This window comes from Bubalus kerabau, chromosome 3 (genome assembly GCF_029407905.1).
Source record: "Bubalus kerabau isolate K-KA32 ecotype Philippines breed swamp buffalo chromosome 3, PCC_UOA_SB_1v2, whole genome shotgun sequence".
In the NCBI taxonomy this organism is placed as follows: domain Eukaryota; kingdom Metazoa; phylum Chordata; class Mammalia; order Artiodactyla; family Bovidae; genus Bubalus; species Bubalus kerabau.
In genome coordinates, this window is record NC_073626.1 from 28,085,059 (window position 1) to 28,111,577 (window position 26,519).

The following is a 26,519-nucleotide window of genomic DNA, read 5'->3' on the forward strand; positions in this document are numbered from 1 at the left end:
CTAAGCAATTTTCCTGAGGAATGGCTTATTTGAGATTCAAATTCAGGCCTCTCTGAATTCTAATTAGGTGACCATTACATTGTACCTGTTAGCTTCTTGGACTAATAGTAATAGATGGATTAGACAGTGTTCTTGTCCTACATTAGTTCTTTATTGAGGCTTTATTGGGACTTATTTTGAAAGCACAAAGCATTACATCGATATAATTTATTGAAATTTGCCAAGAAATTCTTAAAGGCTTTGGGAATTTTTAAAATATATTATAATGGAAAATGTGGAAATGTTGAGAACAATGAACACCTCTAAAGAAGGTTGAGTGCAGAAGAATTGATGCTTTTGAACAGTGGTGCTGGAGATTTTTGAGAGTCCCTTAGACTGCAAGAGATCAAACCAGTCAATCCTAAGGGAAATCAACCCTGAATATTTGTTGGAAGGACTGATGTTGAAACTGAAGCTCCAGTACTTTGGCCACCTGATCCAAAGAGCTGATTCATTGGAAAAGACCCTGATCCTGGGAAAGACTGGGGGCAGGAAGAGAAGGGGGCGACAGAGAATGAGATGGTTGGATGGCGTCACCAACTCAATGGACATGAGTTTGAGAAGACTGTGGGAGATAGTGAAGGACAGGGAAGCCTGATGTGCTGCAGTGCATAGGGTTGCAAAGAGTTGCACATGACTTAGCAACTGAACAACAACAACAACATAAACACTGAATTTAGGAATGAAAATATAGACTAGTTTGCTCAGAAGTTACAAATTCGGTTCAGTTCAGTTCAGTTGCTCAGTTGTGTCCGACTCTGCGACCCCATGAATTGCAGCATGCCAGGCTTCCCTGTCCATCACCAACTCCCGGAGTTCACTCAAACTCACGTCCATCGAGTCGGTGATGCCATCCAGCCATCTCATCCTCTGTCATCCCCTTCTCCTCCTGCCCCCAATCCCTCCCAGCATCAGGGTCTTTTCCAATGAGTCAACTCTTCGCATGAGGTGGCCAAAGTACTGGAGTTTCAGCTTTGGCATCATTCCTTCCAAAGAACACCCAGGGCTGATCTCCTTTAGAATGGACTGGTTCATGGGGTTCTCAAGGCAAGAATACTTAAGTGGTTTGCCATTCCCTTCTCCAGTGGACCGCATTCTGTCAGACCGCTCCACCATGACTCGCCCATCTTGGGTGGCCCACATGGCATGGCTTAGTTTCATTGAGTTAGACAAGGCTGTGGTCCATGTGATTAGATTGACTCGTTTTCTGTGATTATGGTTTCAGTGTGTCTGCCCTCTGATGCCCTCTTGCAACACCTACCGTCTTACTTGGGTTTCTCTTACCTTGGACGTGGGGTATCTCTTCACGGCTGCTCCAGCAAAGTGCAGCCGCTGCTCCTTATCTTGGATGAGGGGTATCTCCTCACCACAGCCCCTCCAGTTACAACACATTAAAATGTAGAATAGAGATTGTTTACTTAATATTTATTAGTCAAGTACTATATTCTAAGTTTTCTTTTAAGCATCAGTTATGTATTTATTAAATAATACATATGGTTTTAAAAACAAATAGAGTATAAGCATTTTATTTTTAAGGAATTTAGTGATGTTTTGGAGAGTTCCCCTCCCCATGCCAGTTAGAAGAAATAATTGAAAGCTTGAGAAAAAATAATCAATAATATTAAAGAAAAATAAAGAATCTCATAGTTTTCTGGATGCATTGCTCTTTCTAGTGTAAAGCAGAGACAAAAAGAGAGGATTTATTTACTCATGGGGGAAATAAACTCATTGAATATAATGTTTGCCACATGCCTAAACAGCCTTATTCAGGAGTAAATCACTTATTTCATAGATTGTCATGTTTTTTTTTTTCCTTCAGGATTAAATTATGAAAACATATTTAATTACTATAAGTTGGTTTCATTATTTTTCTTAGGGAAACAAATCAAAACCAAAGCCCACATAGGAAAATAAATTTGGTGCCTCATTTGGCTTTAACACTAACTGCTGCATATATTAATAAAAACTGAATAATTGAGTTACCTGAGATTTACAAGTTTATGCCTCTTCACATATGAATGCATCATTCACTACAGGAGTTGGAGAGGAATTTAGTCACAAAACTTCAGGTTAATACAGATTCATTAATGATATATTGAGGTCAATAGAGTTATGTGTATAAAGCCAAACTCTAGTTTAATACCTGACCTCACAGTTATCAAAAATTCTTCACTTTTAGGTCTTCTGGGAATTGCAAGGTCTCGGTTTTTGCTGTTGTTGTCTTGTTTGCTTGTCTTTTTGAGTCTTGAGTCCTCTGAGCTATCAGAACCCCCTGGACCTTGTTTCAAATAGTAACACCAGTGACCACAGGCATGCGGATATCCCTGAGATCCTGTTTTCATTTTTTTGGATAAATACGCAGAAGTGGGATTGTTGGATTATGTGGTGGGTCTTGTTTTAAGTTTTGAGGAACCGCCGTACTGTTTTCCGTAGTGGCTATACCAATTTACATTCCCACCAACTGTATACTAGAGTCCCCTCTTCTCCAATTTCTTGGTGGTGGTGGTTTAGTTGCTAAGTTGTGTCTGACTCTTGCGACCCCATGGACTGTAGCCTGCCAGGCTCCTCTGTCTGTGGGATTCTCCAGGCAACAATACTGGAGTGGGTTGCCATTTCCTTCTCTAATTTCTTAACAACACTTTTTTATCTTTTTTTTTTTCTTGTTAAAAGCCATGCTAAGCATTGTGAGGTAATATCTTGTAGTTCTTATTTACATTTCCCCAATGATTAGTGATGTTGAGCACATTTTCTTTTTATTTATAATGTAAATTTATAATTTAAACAATGTATTTAGTTTTGGCTATGCTGGGTCTTTGCTGCTGGGCTTTTCTCTAGCTGTGGTGCACGAGCTTCTCACTGTGGTAGCTTCTCTCGTGGAGCACGGACTCTAGGGCATGCGGGCTTCAGTAGTTTTGGTGCCTGGGCTCAGTAGGTGCAGCTCCTGGGCTCTAGAGCACAGGCTCAGTACTTGTTGTGCATGGGCTCGGTTGCTCTGTGGCAAGTGGGATTTTCCTGGACCAGGGATAGAACCCGTGTCTCTTGCATTAGAAGGCAGATTCCTTATGACTGAGCTACCAGGAAAGCCCTGCATATTTTCATATATCTATTGTCTGTCTTTTTTCTTCGGGTGAAATGTCTACTCAGTTCCTTTGCCCATCTTTTAATTTAGTGGTTGATGGACAAGAAAGATGGGAAAATGAAGAGATACTCGTCAAAGGGTACAAGGTACAGTTATGCACGATGAATAAATCCTAGAGAACTGCTGTACAACAAAATGCCTATAGTAAGCAGTACTATGCTCTATACTTAAAATTTGCTGAGAGGAGATCTTGTGTTCTTATTTCAAACTAAGAATTAATTAAAAGGCTTAATTAATTAAATAGTTAAAAGAAACTTTTGGAGAGAGTGGATAGGTTTATGGCCTAGATTGTAGTGATGTTACATGGGTATATGCATGCGTGCATGCTCAGTAGCTTAGTCATGTCCAACTCTTTGTGACTCCATGAACTGTAGTGGGCCAGGCTTCTCCATCCATGGGATTCTCCAGGCAAGAATACTGGATTGGGTTTTCATTTCCTTCTCCAGGGACATGAATACATGTGCATCTCTAAACTCATTAAGTTTTATACATGAAATATATACAGCTTTTGAATGTCAATTATACATCAATTTTTAAAAATATTAAGTTGTCTTTTAAAAAGGCAATACCAAGTTGGCTGCTCTGAATTCTTTGAAGCCTAATGGAGAGAATGGAGGCATAACAGCATCTCAAGATTAAAACAAAACAAAACAAAACAAAGAAAGCCTGGAATGAGAAAAGGCACAGATTCTTTTCTATTTCTATAAAAACAGCAGCACCTTCTGGTATTTCCCTTTCAGAATTCGGGCTTTAGAGGACTGATCTGATACAGTTGGTAATTTTACTTAAAGACCTTCCTATTAAATAGATTCAAACTATTTTTGAAGAACAGATGGTATAGACTAGAGGAAGAGATAAACACTGTATGTTAAACATTTTATTGATCAATTAAAATATCATAATTTAAAATGTTGATTCTACTGTGGGAATTATGCATGTCTGTCTGTGATGGAGAAAGACACTGAGATGGTGTATGTAGGGAGTGGGATGGGAATTTATTGTCCAAAGTTGAAATTGGACTCTTCCCATGAGGTGAGAATGAGATGAGCAGCCTCCCACCGCCCCCGCCCCCCGCCCCATTCCACACACACACACCAGACAGGCAGATGGCTCTTCTTCAAGGTGTAAGGAAGCTGGCTTTCAGTCTTGAATCATGTGCCTCGGGGTGCTTTGAAAGCTGCCTATTTTTAAGATCAGTTTGAAAAAAATGATAGAGTAGAATAAAGAAACCACCTGTGTGGATTTGAAGAAAAAGTCAAGCTATAAAGTTAGCAGCTCTTTGCAAAGAATATAGTTATAGAAAAACTGCATCCTTATCTTCTAGCACTTCTTCTGCTTTTTCTACAAGAGCATGAATTCTTGATAAATAAATATCAGCATCTCTGTAAATTATTTGACATTAATTTTCTATTTGACATTAATAAAGTCTATTTGACATTAATTTTCATTAATGTTAACCTTTCATTCCTATGAATTACTTATGTGTAACAATTTCCATTCCATCATGAACAAACTTTTCTTGGATGTTTTCATTAATTGTGAGAGAATATTTGGGTAAATCGTGAGATTCACCAAAAGCTAACCAAGTATAAAGGAGATAAAACATCACCAATCATTGTGTACATATATATATCTAAGTATCTAAAATAGTTACTTTAGAGACAGAAACATTCTTTTCTTTTTCAAAAAGGAAGATTGGGTCATTTAATAGTGATTGAAATGGTATTGAAACTTATTTTTCCATTGGTTCACATATTTATGAGAAAGTATTGGAGCTAAGACTGAATATAGAAATAAGCTTGTTAATTATGGAAGGTGCGGGAAAACAGCAAGCCTGCAAATAGCCTTGTATGTTCTACTCTGCCCTTGTGTGCCGTGACTTTCCCCTTGATGTCAGAGCCATGTCCAAAGTTGGTGTAGGCTGTGTTCCTGCCAACAGCAGGGTGTAGTGGAAACTGTCTTCACCACCCAAGTTATGGACCTGATACAATGAATCCCACACAAGCAGTGGGTCTGCCTGCCCCCAATTGTGCCCCGTTTTATTCTCAGGATCTATGTCCTTTGCCCTTGGTCTTTTTCTACAGGATTTAGATGAATGTCAGACCCTTGAAATGCTACACAATAGTGACCTTGATTCTCTGACTTTGCTGGGGGAAAAATTGAGTTTAAATCTAGAGTTGAAATTATATACAATGCTATGGTAGTCAGGTCATTTCTGATACAAAAGAAGAGTTCACCTGCCATTAGAGATATCTGTCTTTTGATTTGGTTGAAGCTTTCTGGTCTTAAGGGTAGCTATGCATTTACAGAAGATGAATGCTTCTTCTTCTTTTTTTTTTTTGTAGTTGCCTTGCCTTTGATACATGGGGAAAGTTGGGTAATTCTTTCTCAGTATTAATTTTCCAGATATTATTTATAAAGGTTTATCCTTCTTGTTGTCAAAATACAACGCTTTTAGGGGTGAAAAACCCCAAGCACTGCTTGGGGAAAAAATACTAGAATAAAGATGGCGGGATGGTTAGTGTTTGATGGATGAACGAGTGGAAAGAGGGTGTAATTCGGAACCAAGAGGCACTACCCCATGGCTGGTCCTGAGCTCCTTTGGGGGCAAAGCAGTCTTTAATTACATCTGGTACTCATTAATTCTTTTTGGAGTCTCTTTCCAGATCTGTTCCCCCATCAGCCTCCCATCGAGCAACAGAAATTCCAGATGGTTCCCTCCATATGCCAGTGTTCATTCTCTTAAGTAGGATAGATTGGTCACTGACAGAGCAGGATGCAGGAGCACTGGCCAAGTCAAGCCCAGGTGAAAAGCAGTGGGCCACAGTTACATTAGAGATGATCCATCATTCATGTTTCTAAGTGCGTTGTATGCATAACTGCTTCTGAATGTTTTCTCTGAAACACCTTGAGTAATTTCCTGGAAAGCATGGTACTTCTAGACAACATGGCATATTGATCCTTACTGTCTACACCTGGAACAGAGAGAGGTCCTCTAGAAGCTGTCATTATAGCTGAGAGTCGTTTTGGACCTGATCTGCTCTGGAGCCTACTTTAGGATGATTTTTTTTTTTTCCTCTGCATCAATTGCAATGCCAACTGTCATGTCTGTTATTGTAATGCAAAGAGAATTAATTGATATAAGTCTTTATAAGTCATAGGTTTATTTCATCTTTGCAGAATTTTGTTGTAATAGGCACATGGACAGACTTTCCATTTTGAAGTTTTGAGAATGAAGATGAGGTCAATCTCCATATAATAAAAAATATGTTGTTTCAAGTATATTGCCTTGTGTTTATTTATCTGTCTTCATCTGATGATGGGAAACATGTCTGACTCATCTTTGAGTTCTCACCATCCAGCAAGATGTGGCACATATTGAGGAAGGAAAGGAAGCAAGAAAAGAGTGTGACTAGATGGATCCAGGAAATTTCAAAGTGCAGTTGGCACTGAAAGAAATAAGAATAGTGTTTCTACTCTTGTCTTCATCTTATTCTTTGCTTCTAATGGCTGTTGGATTTTACATGTGTGTGTGTGTGTGTGTGTGCGCGCGCACTCTTTGGTGTTATTTTTTGAGCACCTACCAAAGTCTGGATATTGTTCTATGTGCTCAGCAACTCAATGCGACAGTGACAGGCATAGTCTGTGTTGTCATAGAGCTCATAATAGTTAGGCTAACTGTGCTTTGTGCGCAATTTATTGGTATATTTGGAAGGTAAGACAACTAGGAAAAATGTCTTCTAGGGGGAAACGTGATAAAGACCAAAGGGAAGATTTTAAACTCCATGTAATTGTCACATTTTAACTGAAAGGTATATTCAAAAGAGGCCTAATATCATCTTGTGTGTGTGTGTGTGTGTGTGAGTATTTTGTGGATGAAAGAACACATTTATTGAAGAAGTTAAGTTACTTCGTACAATCAGGTTCAATAGTCAAACATTGGTAGAATGGGCCACAGTCTGGAAGAGAGAAAGGTTATTTGTATCGAACTCTTATATTTAAATGTGTTTGCTTGAAGTAATTTCTGTCTTGCTTTTGAAGTCACATTAAAGTTATGAACTTACAGAATGTATATGAAACCTATAACATTCTCTAGATATTTCACTCTTTTGTTTGAATGTGTGAAAAGGAGCAGACGTGAAATTGAAATACATACTTATTTTCATCTGTTTAGTCTGATTATTCATTTTACATCAGTCACTGATAAACTCTGGAAATTTAAGTTGTGTAGGGAACTCAGCATATCTGAGCAACATTTATGGCACAGCTTTATCTTTGATGTCATAAGAAGCACTAGGGATTTCTTAAAAGGGCTGTTGTCTTCTCCTAAAGAATAACAGTTGGGAGAGAAAGACATAATTACGTTGAGGATCAGCCCAGTGACAGCTCCTTCCTTATAAGCAGTAATCATGTGTGTAATTATCATAAAATATTTTTAATGCTGTGTGTTATAAGAAGGTCTAGGGTATCACTAGAGAGTAAAAGAGAGATTTCCATAGAGGAGTGGTGGGTCCAATGAGGAGACTTAATAGCAGATCTAAAACTTTGTTGCTTCAGATGGATGAGTATATGGTGTGGATGCTGTTGGATCAACCTTACATCCTGAGAGCCAGTGTTCTGCTATTTAACTGAGACATGGAAAAAGCAAGAGAGTTCCAGAAAAACATCTATTTCTGCTTTATTGACTATGCCAAAGCCTTTGACTGTGTGGATCACAATAAACTGTGGAAAATTCTGAAAGAGATGGGAATACCAGAACACCTGATCTGCCTCTTGAGAAATTTGTATGCAGGTCAGGAAGCAACAGTCAGAACTGGACATGGAACAACAGACTGGTTCCAAATAGGAAAAGCAGTATGTCAAGGCTGTATATTGTTACCCTGTTTATTTAACTTATATGCAGAGTACATCATGAGAAACACTGGACTGGAAGAAACACAAACTGGAATCAAGATTGCTGGGATAAATATTAATAACCTCAGATATGCAGATGACACCACCCTTATGGCAGAAAGTGAAGAGGAACTAAAAAGCCTCTTGATGAAGGTGAAAGTGGAGAGTGAAAAAGTTGGCTTAAAGCTCAACATTCAGAAAACGAAGATCATGGCATCCGGTCCCACCACTTCATGGGAAATAGATGGGGAAACAGTGGAAAGAGTGTCAGACTTTATTTTTCTGGGCTCCAAAATCACTGCAGATGGTGCTTGCAGCCATGAAATTAAAAGACCATTACTCCTTGGAAGGAAAGTTATGACCAACCTAGATAGTATATTCAAAAGCAGAGACATTACTTTGCCAACAAGGGTTCGTCTAGTCAAGGCTATGGTTTTTCCTGTGGTCATGTATGGATGTAAGAGTTGGACTGTGAAGAAGGCTGAGCACCCAAGAATTGATGCTTTTGAACTGTGGTGTTGGAGAAGACTCTTGAGAGTCCCTTGGACTGCAAGGAGATCCAACCAGTCCATTGTGAAGGAGATCAGCCCTGGGATTTCTTTGGAAGTAATGATGCTGAAGCTGAAACTCCAGTACTTTGGCCATCTCATGCGAAGAGTTGACTCATTGGAAAAGACTCTGATGCTGGGAGGGATTGGGGGCAGGAGGAAAAGGGGACGACAGAGGATGAGATGGCTGGATGGCATCACCAACTCGATGGACGTGAGTCTGAGTGAACTCTGGGAGTTGGTGATGGACAGGGAGGCCTGGCGTGCTGCTGTTCATGGGGTCACAAAGAGTCGGACACGACTGAGCGACTGATCTGATCTGATCTGATCTGAGGGCAGGGAGAAGGTGTATTTAGGAGAATTTAGGGATCAGGTCTAGAGATGTCACACTTCAACTCTGCCTATATTTTATTGGTTACCCTGAGTCACATGACTTCATTTAATTGCAGAGGAGGGTGGAAAAAGTAGACTAACTATGAACCCAGGAATAAAAGGGAAATGGTTGGTTTAAAACCCTGCAATGTCTGCCATAGGAAGGTGTGGTGGTCTTATCCCTTGGACAGAAGGCAGGGACCAGAGAAGACAACGCTGAGAAGTCAATTTGGGGGGCAGGGCCTTAAGAACAACAGGGTGCATTGTTTTGTGGAATCAGATGTGAGATTATGTTTAAAAATTCCTTAAATATGAAACAGAAACAGACTCAGCCATAGAGAATAGACATGTAGTTAGCATGGGGGAGAGGAGGCAAGGGAGGGAAAGATTGGGAGTTTGGGATTAGCAGATGCAAACTACTATATATATAGTGGATAAACAACAAGTCCCTATTGTATAATACAAGGGACTAGGACTATATTTGATATTTTCTAATAACCTATAATGGAAAAGAATATGAAAAATCACAGATATATATGCCTAACTGAATTACTTTGCTGTATACCAGAATCTAACACAAGACTCAAAATCAACTATATTTCATTAAAATAAGTTTCAGAAAATCCCTTCAAAATCTTTGCATGTGTCAGTGATTATGGTATTAAGATGTAAGCAGAAGCTTATTTGATATCTTCAGTTTGGGTTGAATTACTACTGAACTGACTTCCCTGTGGCTCAGATAGTAAAGCATCTGTCTATAATGCAGGAGACCTGGGTTTGATCCCCGGGTCGGGAAGATTCCCTGGAGAAGGAAATGGCAATCCACTCTAGTACTATTGCCTGGAAAATCCCATGGACAGAGGAGCCTGGTAGGCTATACAGTCCACGGGGTCGAAAAGAGTCGGACACTGAACTTCAGAAAGTAACACTACTTTGGCACACATGAAGCATTTATTGTTTTAAAAGAGAATTTTTATTCATGTATTACTCTATTGTCACTTTCAAGCAAAAACCAATGTTTTTTTTTTTCTCCTGAAGTTATATGGAAACTACTTTTAGAAAGGTGAGATGAAGAATAATGGTTTCAAGTTGCCCCATGAACTCTGTGAGTTCATCCAGCTACTGAAAACAATACAAATAATGAATATATTAAGCATTTATTGAGCGTGTAACAGGCACTTGGTTTTCTTGGTGGGAATGGGGGATTGAGAGTGTCTTACTAATACTCTTCAGCACTTTATATCTATTGATTCACTTAATCTTAACAAACATCCTATGAATGAAGATCATTTTATAGATTAGAAAATTGAGGCACTGAGGAGTAAATAGTTGGTTCAGGCAGCTAGTCAGTAGCAGCTTATTCACAGCCAGATAGTCTGACTTTAGAGGCCGAGGTCGTAACGTGTGGTTGTCTACCTTTCAAACACCAGAGCCTAGGGAGGGGCAAGGACAAAGGGTGTGGAGTTTATCTGGACATTTGCATTAAAGAAGGCCTGGGGAAGGGTTAGAGTCATCAGCAATGCCTTTGGCCATGCCCCTTGGTTTGCAAAGCAGTGGAAGAAAGTATTCATTCTTCTCTTTTCCTCTGCCACTTCAGGAAAGCCTAGCCTTTGCAAACACCTTGTTTTTCCACTTTCTGCCCCTGACCTGGCCCAAGCAGCAATGCAAGCAGCTCCCGAGCTGCCTGGAGAACCCAGTATAAGTCACTGGAGGAGACGAGGCAATTCTTGTCTTGGTTACATGTCTGAGCAATTTCTTTTCCTTTTGCAGACAGGACTGTCCTTGTGGATACTGATCTTCCGCCCCTCAGAGGCCTCTACGTGATGGGGACTCTAGAATTTCCTGTGGACAGAAGCAACGTTCTAAGCGTGGCCTGCATGCTCATTGCTGGTGGGGAGCTGAGAGTTGGTGAGTCAAGGGCAGCAGGACTGGGAGCAGAGAGAGGCCTTGGGAGAGGATAGTGTCTCTAGCAGGTTGCTTAAGAGGGTCTGGGGAAGGCTGAGGCAAGGAGGAAGTTTACTAGCAAAAGTTCTCCCCAGCTAGCTTTGGACACAGACAGAGGTGACATTTATTGATCACTCCTGTCTACCCACTATCTGCAGTCATCTGGCCCCAGGGTCCTCACGCTCATTGCAGGGCTCTTTTTGCTTCCACCAGGCCACACATCAATTCTCCATTTAGTTCTCTGAGTGAGAATTTACCTGTGGCTCACTCTTCCAGAAGATCTTATAGGATGGATTGGTTAGCCCTTGATCAACCAACCCAGAAGAGAATTTCAGTTGCTGTGGTAGTGCAGATCCTTCAGAGAACAGACCTGGAAGCCAAGCTGATGTGCTCATCCTGGGACAGTAAAGAGAGAAAGCTGGGGAGAAGGCAAGCAACTCACTTGTCTCCCACTGCCCCACAAACCCGTTGACTCTTCCGTCTAGTTATGTTTTAGGACTCCCTAGGAAGCTGATGGAAGGGCCAGAGATGCAGTGGGGCTAGGAGATGAGGGTCCTTCCCCTGGGAATTGAGGGGTGTTGCAGGAGAAGTGGATCTGGGGTGATGAGTTAACCAAGTCTGATACATTGAAGGGGTGAAAATGTTAGACACTCAGTTGTGTCTGACTCTTTGCGACTCCGTGAACTGTAGCCTGCCAGGCTCCTCTGTCCATGGATTCTCCAGGAAAGAATACTGGAGTGCGTAGCCAACTTAAAAATGTGAGTTGTCTATTTTATATATAGTATAATGTAGTAGTATGTATATATCAGTCCCAATCTCCCAATTTATCCCCTCATCTTATCACTTGGTAACCATGACTCCAGTTTTGTAAATCAGTTCATTTGTACTGTTTTTTTTTTTTTTTTTTGAAGATTTCACATGTAAGGATGGACATATATATTTTACTATATATAAAATAGATAAGTAAAAGAAACTGCTGTATAGCACAGAGAATTTTGCTCAATGCTTTGTAATGGCCTAGGTGAGAAAAGAATCTGGAAGAAAGAGTTCATTATTTGAATGAGAGATGCAGGAAGCTGCATGGAGCTGGTTGTCAGACAGCAGCGTTAGGTTGTGTGTGACTGAGACACGCTCGGTACTGAGAAGGACGTCTGGGAATAAATACCCAGATGTCACGCTCTGTCCTCCCTCGTCTCCTGCTCACGCTACCGTTTAGTCAAACCCAACCTGAACTCCGAGTCAAGGAGGGCCCACTGATGTCCTGTGTGTGGGTCAGCTGCATCCCAGGGCCGTGAGCGGAGGAGGGCAGTGTTTGGGAGCGAGGTTTGAACGCTCTCCATCACATTCACTGGTGGAGAATGGGTCTTCTGTTAAAGCAGCCAAAGATTCAGCTTTTTCCAGCTCATTATGCCAGCCGCATTGTCGCCTCCAATTCCTACTGTTTTTACATGTGCTGCCTCAAATACAGATCTCTGTGTTGTACACTTGCATAAGAATTGCTTTGTTTTCACCTGGGTTTTAAGGAGATGTAAGCGCAATATTTTTTACTCATCTCTATTTCAATCCATCTTTCCACGGTGGGGAAATTGTTTTGGCTCCTGATCTTTTCCTCCCAGATTGATGGCACTTGCTCATTGGTTTAATATTCTGTATCCTCATCCAGTTAACTGATCAAAATATTAAATAAAACTGAGCCTTGTTCCCGTTACTGGAAAACTTATTTTACGTTGACATCCTCAGTTGCTAAGAGAGGTCTTTTTTCATAAGTTTTTTTTAGGTTTCTGAAGTCACTTATTACTGTAATTCAAACTTGCTGCCTGGAAATTTGTACCTTAGAAGAGAAGTGACACAGTGGCACTTTCCAGTTTTGACTTACACATTTCAAATCCTATTTTTAATTTTGCCCATTCCCAACTACACTTTCATCTGTTACTAGACAATGGCATGTTCTTTTTCTCTCTGCTTGTCCATGTGTTCCAGGCCTAAAGGTTGATTATCCAAAAGGAACCCATCTGCCCAGTCCTGTGTGTATGATGCCTGAAGGGAGACTTTCAACCCATCTGTCCCATTCTACCACACCCTAAAGAAATCCCGACATGAAATAGATAATAAGACTAGTTAGCAAAGAAACCTAATAGATGTGGGCATTGGCGCAGAGCACTGCCAGAGACTGTCTGCTATCTGATGCCATTTGAACCAGTCTCAGCACCGTGGAATTATATTTCTTGGTGGTCCTGCTTTTAAGGCAACTGGTGCTGGCAAAAGGTACCAATTGACTTTTAGTAGGGTGGAATCATAATGTTAGCATTAGACAGGAAGTTTAAGATCAAAGCTCCGCTTCGAGGGCTACAGCTGCATCACAAATGCCAAACTCAATTTCATTCTCTGTTCAGTGGTTGTCTCGATAGTCTGATAAAACACTTAAGATAAGCTGGAAGTATTTCACTTGTTTGTCCATCCTATCATTCATCATGATTTTTGCTCACTGCCTACCATGTGCCAAGTTCCACGAGAGAGGTTGGATGTACAGATGTAGAAGTCATGAACCTGGCTTTCAAGAACTGTCTCAATAAAGCAGCAGAGACAAATAAAATCATAACTGAAGGTGTCACCTCTTCCGATGTGGAGAGGGATTAAAGATAAAAAAAGAGATCTGAAAAGACACATATTTGTGGACAAGCATTGTATCTTCAGGAAATTGCAGAAAACAGGTATGTCTGGATTGTAGGATTTATAAAATGGTGGTAGCCGATGAAGCTTCTTGGCCTTATGCATTATGTTAAAGAGTTTGGGTTTTCTCATGAAGGCAGTGCCCTGGCACTGGATATTTTTAAGCAGGGAAGTGACATTATTAGATCCGGTCTTAGGGCCATCACTTTTGGCAATGCAGCGGATGCACCGGAAGGGGCACAGTGAAAAGTGAGAAGGCTATAAGGTGTTTCAGAAAAGAAGCTGTGAAAGATCGAGTGAAGACCCTGGAGCTAAAGAGGAAGAATGAATTAGGGAAGTACTGTGGAAGTAAAAAATTCCTAGAATCAAGTGGCAATTTTGATGTGAGGTGAGGAGATGATACTTCCTAGGTTTCAGGTTGGGAGATCTGGGTCCATGGCGAGGCTGGGACAAAACCTCCTTCCCACTACTTTTTAGTTGAGTGTGTGTGCCAAGTCACTTCAGTCATGTCCAACTCTTTGCCACCCTATGAATTGTAGACAACCAGGCTCCTCTATCCATGGGATTTTCCAGGCAAGACTATTGCTGTGGGTTGCTGTGCCCTCCTCCAGGAAATCTTCCTGACCCAGGGATAGAACCTGTGTCTCTTATGTCTCCTGCATTGGCAGGTGGGTTCTTTACCACTGGTGCCACCTGAGAAGCCCTTTTAGTTGAGTGACTCTGGCAAATTACGTGAGCTATTTCTGCCTCCGTTTTCTTATCTCTAAAATGGGAGCAAGAATAGTCATGCTTATTTTATTGAGTTTTATAGGAACTGAGTAAATTAATGGGGTCACAAAGAGTTGGACACAGCTTAGCAGCTGAACAACAACAGCAATGACAATGTTTATTTATTAAAGCTTTCTTTGGTGGAAGTACTTGAACAGTGTCAAGCGCCTAGTAAACCTTTAGACACAAATGTCAAGTTTAAACTTCAGTGGGATGTGTAAGCGGTAATAGAGGTACAATAATAGAGGTAATAGAGGACAAATAGATTAATGAGAAAGCACAGAAGAGAGGACTGTGCTAAATATATATATATATTTGAGGGTCATCAGCCAAACATATGGGATCAAAGCTGTGAGATAGAGACGGCTTTTAAGGGTAACGAAGGAAGCTGAGCTCAGGAAAGAGAAAGGAAAATAAACAGCTCTAAAGATAGATGGACAATGAAAAGAAAATAATGTCTTGAAACAAAAGAAGGGATTTGCAAGAAAGAGAGAGTGGTTAGTAGTAGGAGATACAGCAGAAAGAATAAAATCAGGAAAGTAAATTGACCATTTTATTCTGGCTTTTAACTTCTTTATTTTTGTTGTTGTTCATTCCCTCAGTTGTGTCTGACTCTTTTGCAACCCCTCAGACTATAGCTTGCCAGGCTCCATGGGATTTCCCAGGCAAGAAACCTGCGGCACATTGCCATTGCCTTCTCCAGGGGATCTGCATAACCCAGGGACTGAACCTGCATCTCCTGCATTGGCAGGCGGATTCTTTATCTGCCACCAGGGAAGCCCTTTACTTTTTTTACAATGGCTGTTAAATATACTTTTGACACAAAATGTTACTTTGCATGTTGAACAAAGAAAAAAATTTCCTGAAGGACAGTAACTTCTAATAAGTTTAATGCCATTTATCTACTCTTTAACAACTTCATGTTTGGCTTAAAATATAGTCTTAAGTACAATTGAACAGATTCAATTTCATGTTTGAAAATGAAGAGTTGTCTCTATTGAGTGATGTCATCAAACTTTTACATGCTTTCACGAGTAGCAAGCTTTCTATTGGAAAATAAAATGGAATGAATCAGTAGGTTTAAGCAGAAAGTAGATTTACCCTTGTCTCCATCCCCTTCCTCCTGCCTTCCCTCACTTTCTCTTTCACTGAATGCCAACTCAGTGACAAGCATTCTTCCGCTGACTTGAGTATTCAGCAGTGAGCCAGACAGATACGATTCCTCCTTGTACTCTTTTGTTGGGGGAAATAGACAATAACATAGCAAAATAAAAGGGGACATAATTTTAGATGGCAATGCACGCTCTGAAGGAAACTAAATAGAGAAGTGAACTGAAGAGAGGTGCTGGCACTATAGATTAGGTAGTCAGTGCACAACTTTCTGAAGAGTCAGTGTGACTTGAGACCATAGAGACAACAAAGAGCTAGACTTGCAAAGATTTGAACAAAAAAGTTTCAGACAGAAGGAAGACCTGGTGCAGGAGTCCTGAGGCAGAGCTAGGCATGCGCTTTACATGGTTGTGAGGCAGAAAAGCAGTCACTGTAGCTGGAGACCAGTGAACAGAAGGCATGAGTTTCATGGGCTGGGCTGGATTTTGAGCTATGCTGTGTTGTTTTCTAAAGCAATAAAGAACACAAGTGAGTCCAAAATCTGCAGAAAATTTTTTTTTTCCACTGTATTATTCATTTATTTATTTTTTCTAACACTAACAGACATACAGTCGAGAATGAGGCCAGTGAGTGAATGTGTAAATCAGTTCTTACAGTGTTTATATATTTATAGTGAAGTAAAGTAATGCTCAAAATTCTCCAAGCCAGGCTTCAGCAATACGTGAACCGTGAACTTCCAGATGTTCAAGCTGGTTTTAGAAAAGGCAGAGGAACCAGAGATCAAATTGCCAACATCTGCTGGATCATCGAAAAAGCAAGAGAGTTCCAGAAAAACATCTATTTCTGCTTTATTGACTATGCCAAAGCTTTGACTGTGTGGATTACAATAAACTGTGGAAAATTCTGAAAGAGATGGGAATACCAGACCACCTGACCTACCTCTTGAGAAACCTCTATGCAGATCAGGAAGTAACAGTTAGAACTGGACATGGAACAACAGACTGGTTGCAAATAGGAAAAGGAGTACGTCAAGGCTATATATTGTCACCCTGCTTATTTACCTTATATGCAGAGTACATTATGAGAAACGCTGGGCTGGAAGAAGCACAAGCTGGAATCAAGATTGCCGGGAGAGATATCAATAACCTCAGATATGCAGATGACACCACCCCTACGGCAGAAAGTGAAGAGGAACTCAAAAGCCTCCTGATGAAAGTGAAAGTGGAGAGTGAAAAAGTTGGCTTAAAGCTCAACATTCAGAAAACGAAGATCATGGCATCTGGTCCCATCACTTCATGGGAAATAGATGGGGAAACAGTGGAAAGAGTGTCAGACTTTATTTTTCTGGGTTCCAAAATCACTGCAGATGGTGATTGCAGCCATGAAATTAAAAGATGCTTACTCCTTGGAAGGAAAGTTATGACCAACCTAGGTAGCATATTCAAAAGCAGAGATATTACTTTGCCAACAAAGGTTCATGTAGTCAAGGCTATGGTTTTTCCTGTGGTCATGTATGGATGTGAGAGTTGGACTGTGAAGAAAGCTGAGCACTGAAGAATTGATGCTTTTGAACTGTGGTGTTGGAGAAGACTCTTGAGAGTCCCTTGGACAGCAAGGAGATCCAACCAGTCCATCCTAAAGGAGATCAGTCCTCGGTATTCATTGGAAGGACTGATGCTGAAGCTGAAACTCCAGTACTTTGGCCACCTCATGCGAAGAGTTGACCCATTGGAAAAGACTCTGATGCTGGGAGGGATTGAGGGCAGAAGGAGAAGGGGACGACAGAGGATGAGATGGCTGGATGGCATCACCGACTCGATGGACATGAGTCTGGGTGAACTCCGGGAGTTGGTGATGGACAGGGAGGCCTGGCGTGCTGCTATTCATGGGGTCACAAAGAGTCAGACACGACTGAGCGACTCAACTGAACTGATTTTTATGAATAGATTTTTTTGCTGTGAATGCTTTCCTGTATTTATTTTTAAACCAGGCTCTTTTCTTTTTAATACAGCAAATTCCCATTGGCTGTTTGTTTTACATATGGTATTGTAAATTTCCATGTTACTCTCTCCATACGTCTCATCCCCTCCCCCAAATAGCTACTTTTTTATAATCTCATGCGTATGACTTTAACAAGACAGAAATTAGTTTGAGACCTTCATGAATATGGGAATTCTAGAGATCTGGATCATAAATCTAGTTTAGCAACTTGTTACACAACTTCTGGAAAATTCCCCAATAGTGGACTTATAACTATGATATCTTAGACCTCAGAGATTGTGTGAATAATCTGTATCAGCATGTAGATGATGGAACTGAGACCCACAGAGATTATTGATTGGTTCCAAGGTCTCATAGCTGGTAAAGAGCAGGAGCAGAATTAGAAGTTATTTTAGTCACTTCAAATCTTTGTCCTTCAAGCCTTTGCCCAAGGATTACCTTTACTATGAACATGTTCTGTCTCCATTCAGTAGGTTTTAGTGTATCTCTTCTTCTGGCTCATTCTATCATTCATATCATCATTATTGCACTCATTTTTATGTTATGAAATGGTATGTTCTCATGAATGTCTTCTCTGTATTAGATGATAGACTTTACAATATTTTTGTAACCCTTGTACCTGGGACATAGTACACTTCTGATAATGTGCCATATGACTGACTAGTGTATATATAAATGAATGAACACATCTAAGTCTGTCTTTCAGCTTAATACCTTTTTCTTGCAATACATCCAGTCTCCTGACACTTAAATTTCAACATCTGCGAGGACGGACTTGTAGTGTTAACATATAAACGACTATGTTTCCCCACCCCCATATGGGAGAAATAAACGGGGGTAAAAACACATTGAAAAAATTGGTGATCTTGTACAAATCTAAAGTATTTTCAATCTTACTCTGTCTAGGAGAGGAAGACTTATAAAAATGCCTGACTCAAAGCCTGTTCAATAAACATTGGTTTGTTGAGTGTTTTAAATGTTTGTATTTCTTTGCCCAGGAATAGCTGTCTGTACGCATCCTTTTCGTCACTGTCCTTTTTCAGATGAGACATCATTTCCATGCTTTAATTTGTGTGCTTTGTTATCTTAGATATCAGTGATGTTAAGATGTTATTGATCCAAATGTGCAACTCGATGGAAGGTGTTTTAATCTTATGCATACTTTTAAAATTGCAAATGGAAAATTCTCTCGTGATAGTTTGTAGGAGAATTTTAGAGAGGGATAATCAGTAATAATATATGTGTGTCTTTAAAACTTAACAAAAATCTCCTTGATCCCTACGTAAACAACACATGCCCCACATTTCAGTGTCCCTGAGGACTCTGCAGAACATTGTTCCTGGCCTGTCAGAGCCAGGTCACATGATGCATTGCCTAGTCACTCAGTAATTATGGTAGGAACTGGGTTTTTAGCCTAAAAGTTGTCACATATTGTTTTTCAGAGCCCATGATGGGTATTTGTCAGCCCTGTCTCACATTTGTAGCCAGGAGCCTAAGGTCATCATTAGCACATGACTTTGATTGTCAGGAAATGAAGTACTACGTGTATGGAAGTTTCATTGCTTCCATGATTGGGACTGTCTCAATCCTAAAGAAGAAGAAAAATCCATACACAGTTTATTGCCTTCCAAACTGACAGTTCTGTAAGGCTCATTGGATGATTAAGTAATAAGAAGGAGACAAACCAGAGAAAAGTGTAGATTAAAACATATCCTCCAGCTTAAAGCCACAATACCCAATAGTCAGACTTCTTGAGTTGCCAGAGAGAATCCTCTGATGATGTTTGTTTAAAAATAATATATTAAATAAAAAACCCAAGCCAAACAAAAATATATTCTTTCAAGTTTATGATTAAAAATATAACAAATTAACTACACATTTCATATGTAAATTTAAGGGTATATAGATATCTGTTAGTTTGTAACTTAGCTAATATAGATCACCAGCCAACAAATCAGTTTCTGTCTACACTGATCGTTTGTTAATCAAACTACTGGTTAATAAAAAGGTGAAATCAAAATAATGTGGCTTATAAATATTGTACTTATTTAACTACAAGGGCAAAAGCATAAAAGCTCTGTTCTTTATAGGTTCAGCAAGCACTAAACTCCATTTCTGTGAGGTCCTAATAAGATTGGTAGCCAACACTTAAATAACACATATTTCAATATCAGATCAAGAATAGAATTATCTGTCTATTTTCAGATGGATATTAGTTCTCTGACAAACATCACATTTTTCTTAAATGTGTAGGTTTTAAAGCAAGATCTATCTTGGGTTTGTCTGTACTAGACAGACTTAACAGTAACCATTTTGGTAAATAAACCTTAAAAATACGCATTTTTTTGTACGTCAGTTATACTTCATTAAAGCTTTTAAAAATTTAATGGTTTAGAGAAGCAGAAAAACAAACATAATTTTGACCAATTTTCATTCTTTTGATGAGTAAGTACTTATTGACGAGTATCCTTGAAATATAATCACTTACTATGTTTAGAATATGACATGTGCACAAAATATAACACATGTACAGACAAGTTCATAAAATAAAGAGCACATAAACAGGAATCCATGCTCGTGGGAATGTAATGGGATCTCACGATTGTGTTAATTTGCGTATCTCTAATGTGATTTGAGCACTTTTGAAATTTTTCTTGTCTATTTGGTATCCTTTTTTTTGAAGTAGCTACTTTCTTGCCCCCCTTTAAATGATGAATTATCTTTTTTATATTGATTTGTTGAAGTCACTTATATATTTTGGAAAGTACCTTTTGTTAGTTATATGTGTTACAAATACCTTTGCCTATTCTGTGGCTTGCTTTTTCAGTCTTCTAATGGTGTTTCTAGATAACTGGAAAACCTTTATTTTAATATAATTCATTTTATAGATCTTTCCCTAGATGAACTGTATATTTTCACTGAAATATGGTAAGCAAGCATATGCTGTATGGTTTTAATCCTTTTAAATTTGCTAAATTTGCTTTAGGGTCATCATATGATCCATATTTGTGAATGTTTTATGCAAGCTTGCAAAGAATATATTTTCTTTATGAGTCTATTTCCCATCTACACCTATTATTTGTTAATTGTATTAGTCAAAACTGTTACATCCTTATTATTTTCTTGTTTATTTTATGAGCAGTTGTGTTTAATTTGACACTGTTATTTTAGGTATATCTACTTTTCCTTATACTTCTTTTAATTTTTGCTTTATTTACTCTGAAGCTATGATGCTAGGCACATACATACTTAGTATTCTTATGGGTGAAATGAGTCTTTTTTACTGTGGAGTATCTGATTGTTTTCTGCAAGAGGACTGGTTAAAATTACCTAGTTCGCTGTATGGGGGACAAACTCTAAGTGAACTCTGCTAGAAAGACACAGCCCTTTCTCTCCGGGAGTGTACTGTAAAGACGAGGAAGCCTAATAGAAGGCACTTAGAATACAGTTTTGAAGCATTGAGGGAAAACACGGTATGTGTGGTAGCCCACAGAAGGCCCCTTAACACAGATGTAGTTAACAGGAAGGATCCTAGAGAAGGTTGCCTCTGAGCTTGGTTTGGTCTTGTTTGGGGACTTGGTTAAGGTGGCTCAGCTCAGCCTGGCAAGGAAACTGACAGGCAAGGGAAGAGAGTAGTTCTAAAGGCATAAATTTGTTTCCAATCATTTGCTATTTCAAAGCATTTTCCAATGTTTGCAGTTATAAATAGATAACACTGCAGAGGAGAACTTTGGGTGTTGACCTTTGCCTGTGTTCCATACTATTTCTTTAGGGCAAGTTCCTCAAAGGAGACTTACTGCAGCAAGGGGCCCGGACCTTTTTATGCACACAAGGGGACATCTAGTTCAAGGTCATAGGAGGCTTTTAGAAATAAACTACAGTGGAGCCAAGTTTTGAGGGGTGATTAGGAACAGGACAGGATGAGGTAGGCATATAAAAGCCTGGGGAATCTCACGGACACACAGGAGGGTAGTGGGAGCAGTAAGTAAGTAGTTCAGTGTATGTTGGCTTGGTCACCAGGTATGGAAAGTCATGCTCAAAGGGTGGACTTTAAGTGTAAACTAGGTTTGTATTTGATTCTACCAAAGAGTTAATAAAATCATATAAGGCCCTTTTCCCTTTTTCTTACCTTTGAAGTTCATGGAATCCATTTGTACCATATTCCTCAAATCATTATAATAACAGTTATCTTTTATATACCAGAACTTACTTTCCTTCCATCTCCCCAGGTGATTTTAGCATCTGGAACGTATTCTGTTTCCCCTCCATTGCCCACCATCATCCTAAATTGTGACAACTTCTCTTTACTTCTTTCCTGTTCCTCTGTGGCCACGTGTTCACCAATGGGACTTTTCAGCCTAAGCCCAGCTTCCCCACTTTTTAGCTGTGTCATTTCTTAAATGCTCCTTAGCCTCTCTTTGTTGCCATCTCCTCATGAGAACCTTAGCGGTATCCATCACTGGGTTGTGAGAATTCAGTGAAATCATGTATGCAAAAACACCTGGCTTGTCTCTGCAGCATGGCAACAACAATTTCCCCTCCTTTGTGAGTATCTGCATCCATCAGGGCTGAAAATGCCTTTTGTTACAGTTTAAAGCATCTCTAAGCAGCTTTAGAGAGGAAAATAGGAGAATTGTATGATTCCTAGATCCTTCTCTTAGCTATGGTTCCTCTCAATTAGGGACAAAGCCCAGGCTGGTGAGGGCGCTTCACCTTTCTTCTGCTGGATTTGAGCATACAGTGAGGAGTTTGAACTTTAAGGCTTTTCATTGAACAGCTTCTACACATTCGAGAGACACTGTTTTCATGTTAACATAGCATGTCTTTCCTTCTCTTAGGTCATTCTTGCCTTCTTTCTGCTTGGTCCCTGTTCTCCATGTTTCCCTTCCCCCACATCACAGTGAAGAATCCAAACTCTGGACATTTCAGATACCCAAAGATCACGGCAGGCTGACTAATTTTGCCCAGACTTTCTGTTAAAGCTCCGCATGTGCTGCTGTTTTGGGTTGCATAATTGATTTAATCTCTGATTTTAGAGGAACGTTGAACTCTTTTCGTTGGACTCTGCATACATTTCTCTAGGGCAAAAGCTGTCCTACTTTTTTTTTTTTTCTCTCTGGTATCTGTTTAGTGCTAGGCCATTTTCCCCCCAAGAATCTAAACTACCCTCCGTGAAATAAATGAAATCACAGTTGGAAAACAGCTTACTGGACAGACTTCAAACCGCCAGATAAGAGCTACACCGCACACATTTTCTGAACATTCTCCTCCTCCCCAGCATCCCTTCTTTCTGCTCTAGCACATCTTTGTTTTGGCTAAGAGGATATATTAGTCACTCAGCTGAGTACCTAGGTGGAGCCACCAAGTACCATCTTATTGATAAAACAGGCTGTGGGGTCTAATTCTTGTATGCCCATTGGCCTACTGTTTGACTCCAGGAAAATTTACTTATCTCTCTGAGTCTTACTTTGAACAGTCGTTTGTAGACTGATGGCTATGAAGCCTGGACTATAGAGCCAGGTATGCAGCAAGCTGGCAACTCACACTGAGCTTTTGGCTACCTAGGTACACATGGGCTGCCAACTGGGGAACATGATTTTATGCCCCTGAAAGACCACTTAGCCAAAAGAACAACCAGGAAATTTTAAGTTTCCATTTACTTCGTATCATATTTGGCAGCCTCATTCTGGGTTATGTTTTCAGGCATTTCGAAGTGTAAAGACATGTTTGGTAGCAGATGTGTTTTGTCTGCTTCTCTTATCCAGTTTGGAGATAATCTTCTCATTAGTTGCTTCTTTAAAAATCTAATAAGTGTACTAAGTTGCTTTAGTCATGTCTGACTCTTTGCAACCTTATAGACTGTAGCCTGCCAGGCTCCTCTGTCCATGGGATTTTCCAGGCAAGAATACCATTTCCTTCTTCAGAGGATCTTCCAGACCCAGGGATCAGACCCGCATCTCTTACTTGTGCATTGGCATTGGTAGGCAGGCTCTTTACCACTAGCGCCACCTGGACTTTGTAATATTTTATATCCTCTAAGATATATTCCTGAGTAGATTCATACTCAGAAACACAGTTTCAGTAATTTCCCCAAACAATTCTCTTTCTGTGAAAGTGACCAAACTCTGCAGTTTACATCAACAGGTTAAGGTCAGAAGTAATTCCCAACTGCTCATTGAACATCACAGCCTGAAGATTGTGTCCTTATGCTGTAAGAGTTTCAGTCCAGTTCAGTTCAGTCACTCAGTCGTCGTGTCCGACTCTTTGCGACCCCATGAATCGCAGCACGCCAGGCCTCCCTGCCCATCACCAACTCCCGGAGTTCACTCAAACTCACGTCCATCGAGTCGGTGATGCCATCCAGCCATCTCATCCTCTGTCGTCCCCTAGGCTTAGATAATAACCTGTTATTTGTTTCATAAAACACAGCACAGACCATTGTTCAAATTCATACCATTACTTACTAGTTGGATAAATTTGGACGAATTCCTTAGCCCCTGTTCCTCATTCTGTATGAGTATTTAACACTAAGATGAGAATCCTACTTCTCAGGTGTGTTGTGAAGATTAATTGTTAAAATGCATGCAGAGCAATGTGGGGATCCAGCCATAGACAGTGTATCAGTCAGGTTTTGCTGGAATAATGCTGGATAAAAAAGAATCCCCGATTGATGCCAGACAGTTTGACTTGGTTCCAGCTAAGGGGTTTTGTTTGGGTCTGCTGCATATGTTTCTTCATCCAGACCCTGGGGGCTATTTAAGGAATTCTCCTTGCATGGCAGGAAATGTTATTATAAAAGATTTGATGAAACGTGTCCAGCATTTTAAAGCATCAACTCAGAACTGGCATTACTGTCACTTCTACCCAAATTTCATTGGCCGAAACAAATCATGTGACCAGGCTCACTATTAATAGGTCAGGAAAGTACACTCTGCCTTAAAAAGAGTGAATATTTGCTGAGCAGTAATCCAGTCTCCCTCAGACAAGTTTGCTGCATCTTATTTCTCCACCTTTTCTTATTTCATCTGTGCAACATTGGCTGTTTTCCACCTGCTCTATTTTATAGCATCTATTTTGTGCCCTCAAAATTATATCACAACTTCCTTCTATCTCCTTAACTTCAAATAAATTTACATTATATATTTTTCTTTTTAAACAGGTACTTCAGAAAATCCCTTAGAAAAAGAAAAAAAGCTTTTAATTTACCTTAGAGCTTCAGAGGGAGTCTTTTGTGACCGTTTCAGTGGAATTCATATTGATCCAGGAACAATTGGTAAGAGTATAATGCCATTCTTATTAAAAATGAAATATACGTATTTCTGATAGGGAAGTATCATTCATAGAACACCTGCCAAATTCCAGGCACTCTTCCAGAGAATTTATATTTATGATTTCATTTAATGACTCTCTGGTAAGGAGTATCCATTCTAGAGATGTCAAAACTAAGACTCAGAAATGATAAACAATATGCTGAAACCCACGGAGTGTTATGCTGTTAGAACCTTAGATTTTTATCCAGACTGGTCAGACACCAAAGGCTGGACAGTCTGTATTATCAACTTTAAACACTGTGTAGTTATTCATAATATTTTTAACCGCTAGATCTAAAGATTACTAAGAAACATTTACTGTTGACAGTTTCTTCATTTGAAACTGCCACAGTACCAAGTCCTATTTTAAAATTCATCTACAGAAGAACAAAGAAACTGGGATTGAGCTTGTATAAGTATGATGTAAGGGCCACACAATAAAGTAGGTTTAAGGGAAAAGTATAGGAGACTTTTTATAGATTTCTGGTATTTTCTTATTTTCTCTGTATGGCAATTCCAGTTTTATAAGATCTCAGTCACTCAGTAAAATGGAAACAATCATGTTAGGATAGTATGAAGTTTGATAACCCAGTTTCATAAAGTATAGCCCTTGCCATATAATACTTTGAGAGTGCTTTATTGCTTCCAAATGATTTTTCATATGTGCTATTTATCTTTTTATGAACATGAGGTTAAGGAATATTTTACTTTTTTCCAAGTTGACAAACTAGATGTATCATAACAGGAACACAGACTTTTTTGTCTGGTAACCAGTATATTCCATGGAGTGCCACCAAAGACGTGAACTAGACTTGTGTTAGGAGTATATGAGGGTGTGCGGCTTGATTCCCAATGTCAGCTGTATTGCCAAAAAAGTGTTTTTTGAAAATTTCTCTGATGCTAAATTGAAAAAGGAATGAAATGTTTGTCACTGCATGAGTAAAATTTAAAATAATCTCTTCAAGTATTATAATCTCCTTGAAACAACTAAGAAATTGTGTCATTTTGCAGTAAACCTTTGGTGACTGGGAATGATCAGGAAATCTTTCTGGTAAATTAAAGGAAATAAAATGGTTTATGTTAAAATCTTTGTTGTTAGAAATTCTTCTAAATTACTCCATGTCCCTCTCCTATCTAGATTTCTTAGCTAATAGTGGAAAAGATTAATTTTTTGATAATGATGATATTATATTATTGTTATGAAAGCCTGATTCCACGACATGTCCTGAAAGTGGGAATATTGTTTTCATTTCCACTAATCCTTATTTTAGTTTTATTATCGTCTGACTTTTTGCTGAATTAGAGTATGGTAAAATTGGGGGTGCTGACACAAATAGTTGATTAAGTTCTAATTAATTGAGCTTTTTTAGTTCACATTGGATGAAAGCCCAAAGCATACTATTTATGCCTGACTGGTGTTTACTTCCTTTATTTATGCATTTGCTGCTAAAAATTGTGAAATCTTTGGATTTCAGTACAAGGGGTACATTAATCCAGGGGTATGAAGGCAATCAATCCATTTGGGTGCAGGAAGAAAATACTAGAACCTTCTATTCAAACATGTATAAATATATTCATTTGTATTTATGGTTATTTACCTAATAACAAATACATATACATGTTAAGGGTGCACAGTCATAATATTGGTGCTGCTTGATTTCATGCTCAAAACATATTTAGATGACTAAAATATGGAGAATTTTGCCTCATGTGATTTTAAATGGC

General features: G+C 39.4%; 1 protein-coding gene across 1 annotated transcript in view; it reads left to right on the forward strand.

Moving 5' to 3' along the window:
• PKHD1 (PKHD1 ciliary IPT domain containing fibrocystin/polyductin) overlaps positions 1-26,519 on the forward strand; it is a 440,275-nt gene that overhangs the window by 269,264 nt on the left and 144,492 nt on the right. Inside the window, exons 51-52 of the mRNA XM_055574400.1 lie at positions 10,762-10,899; positions 24,644-24,757. Of these exons, the coding sequence (XP_055430375.1) occupies positions 10,762-10,899; positions 24,644-24,757 (252 nt within the window). The remainder of the gene's footprint in view (positions 1-10,761; positions 10,900-24,643; positions 24,758-26,519) is intronic.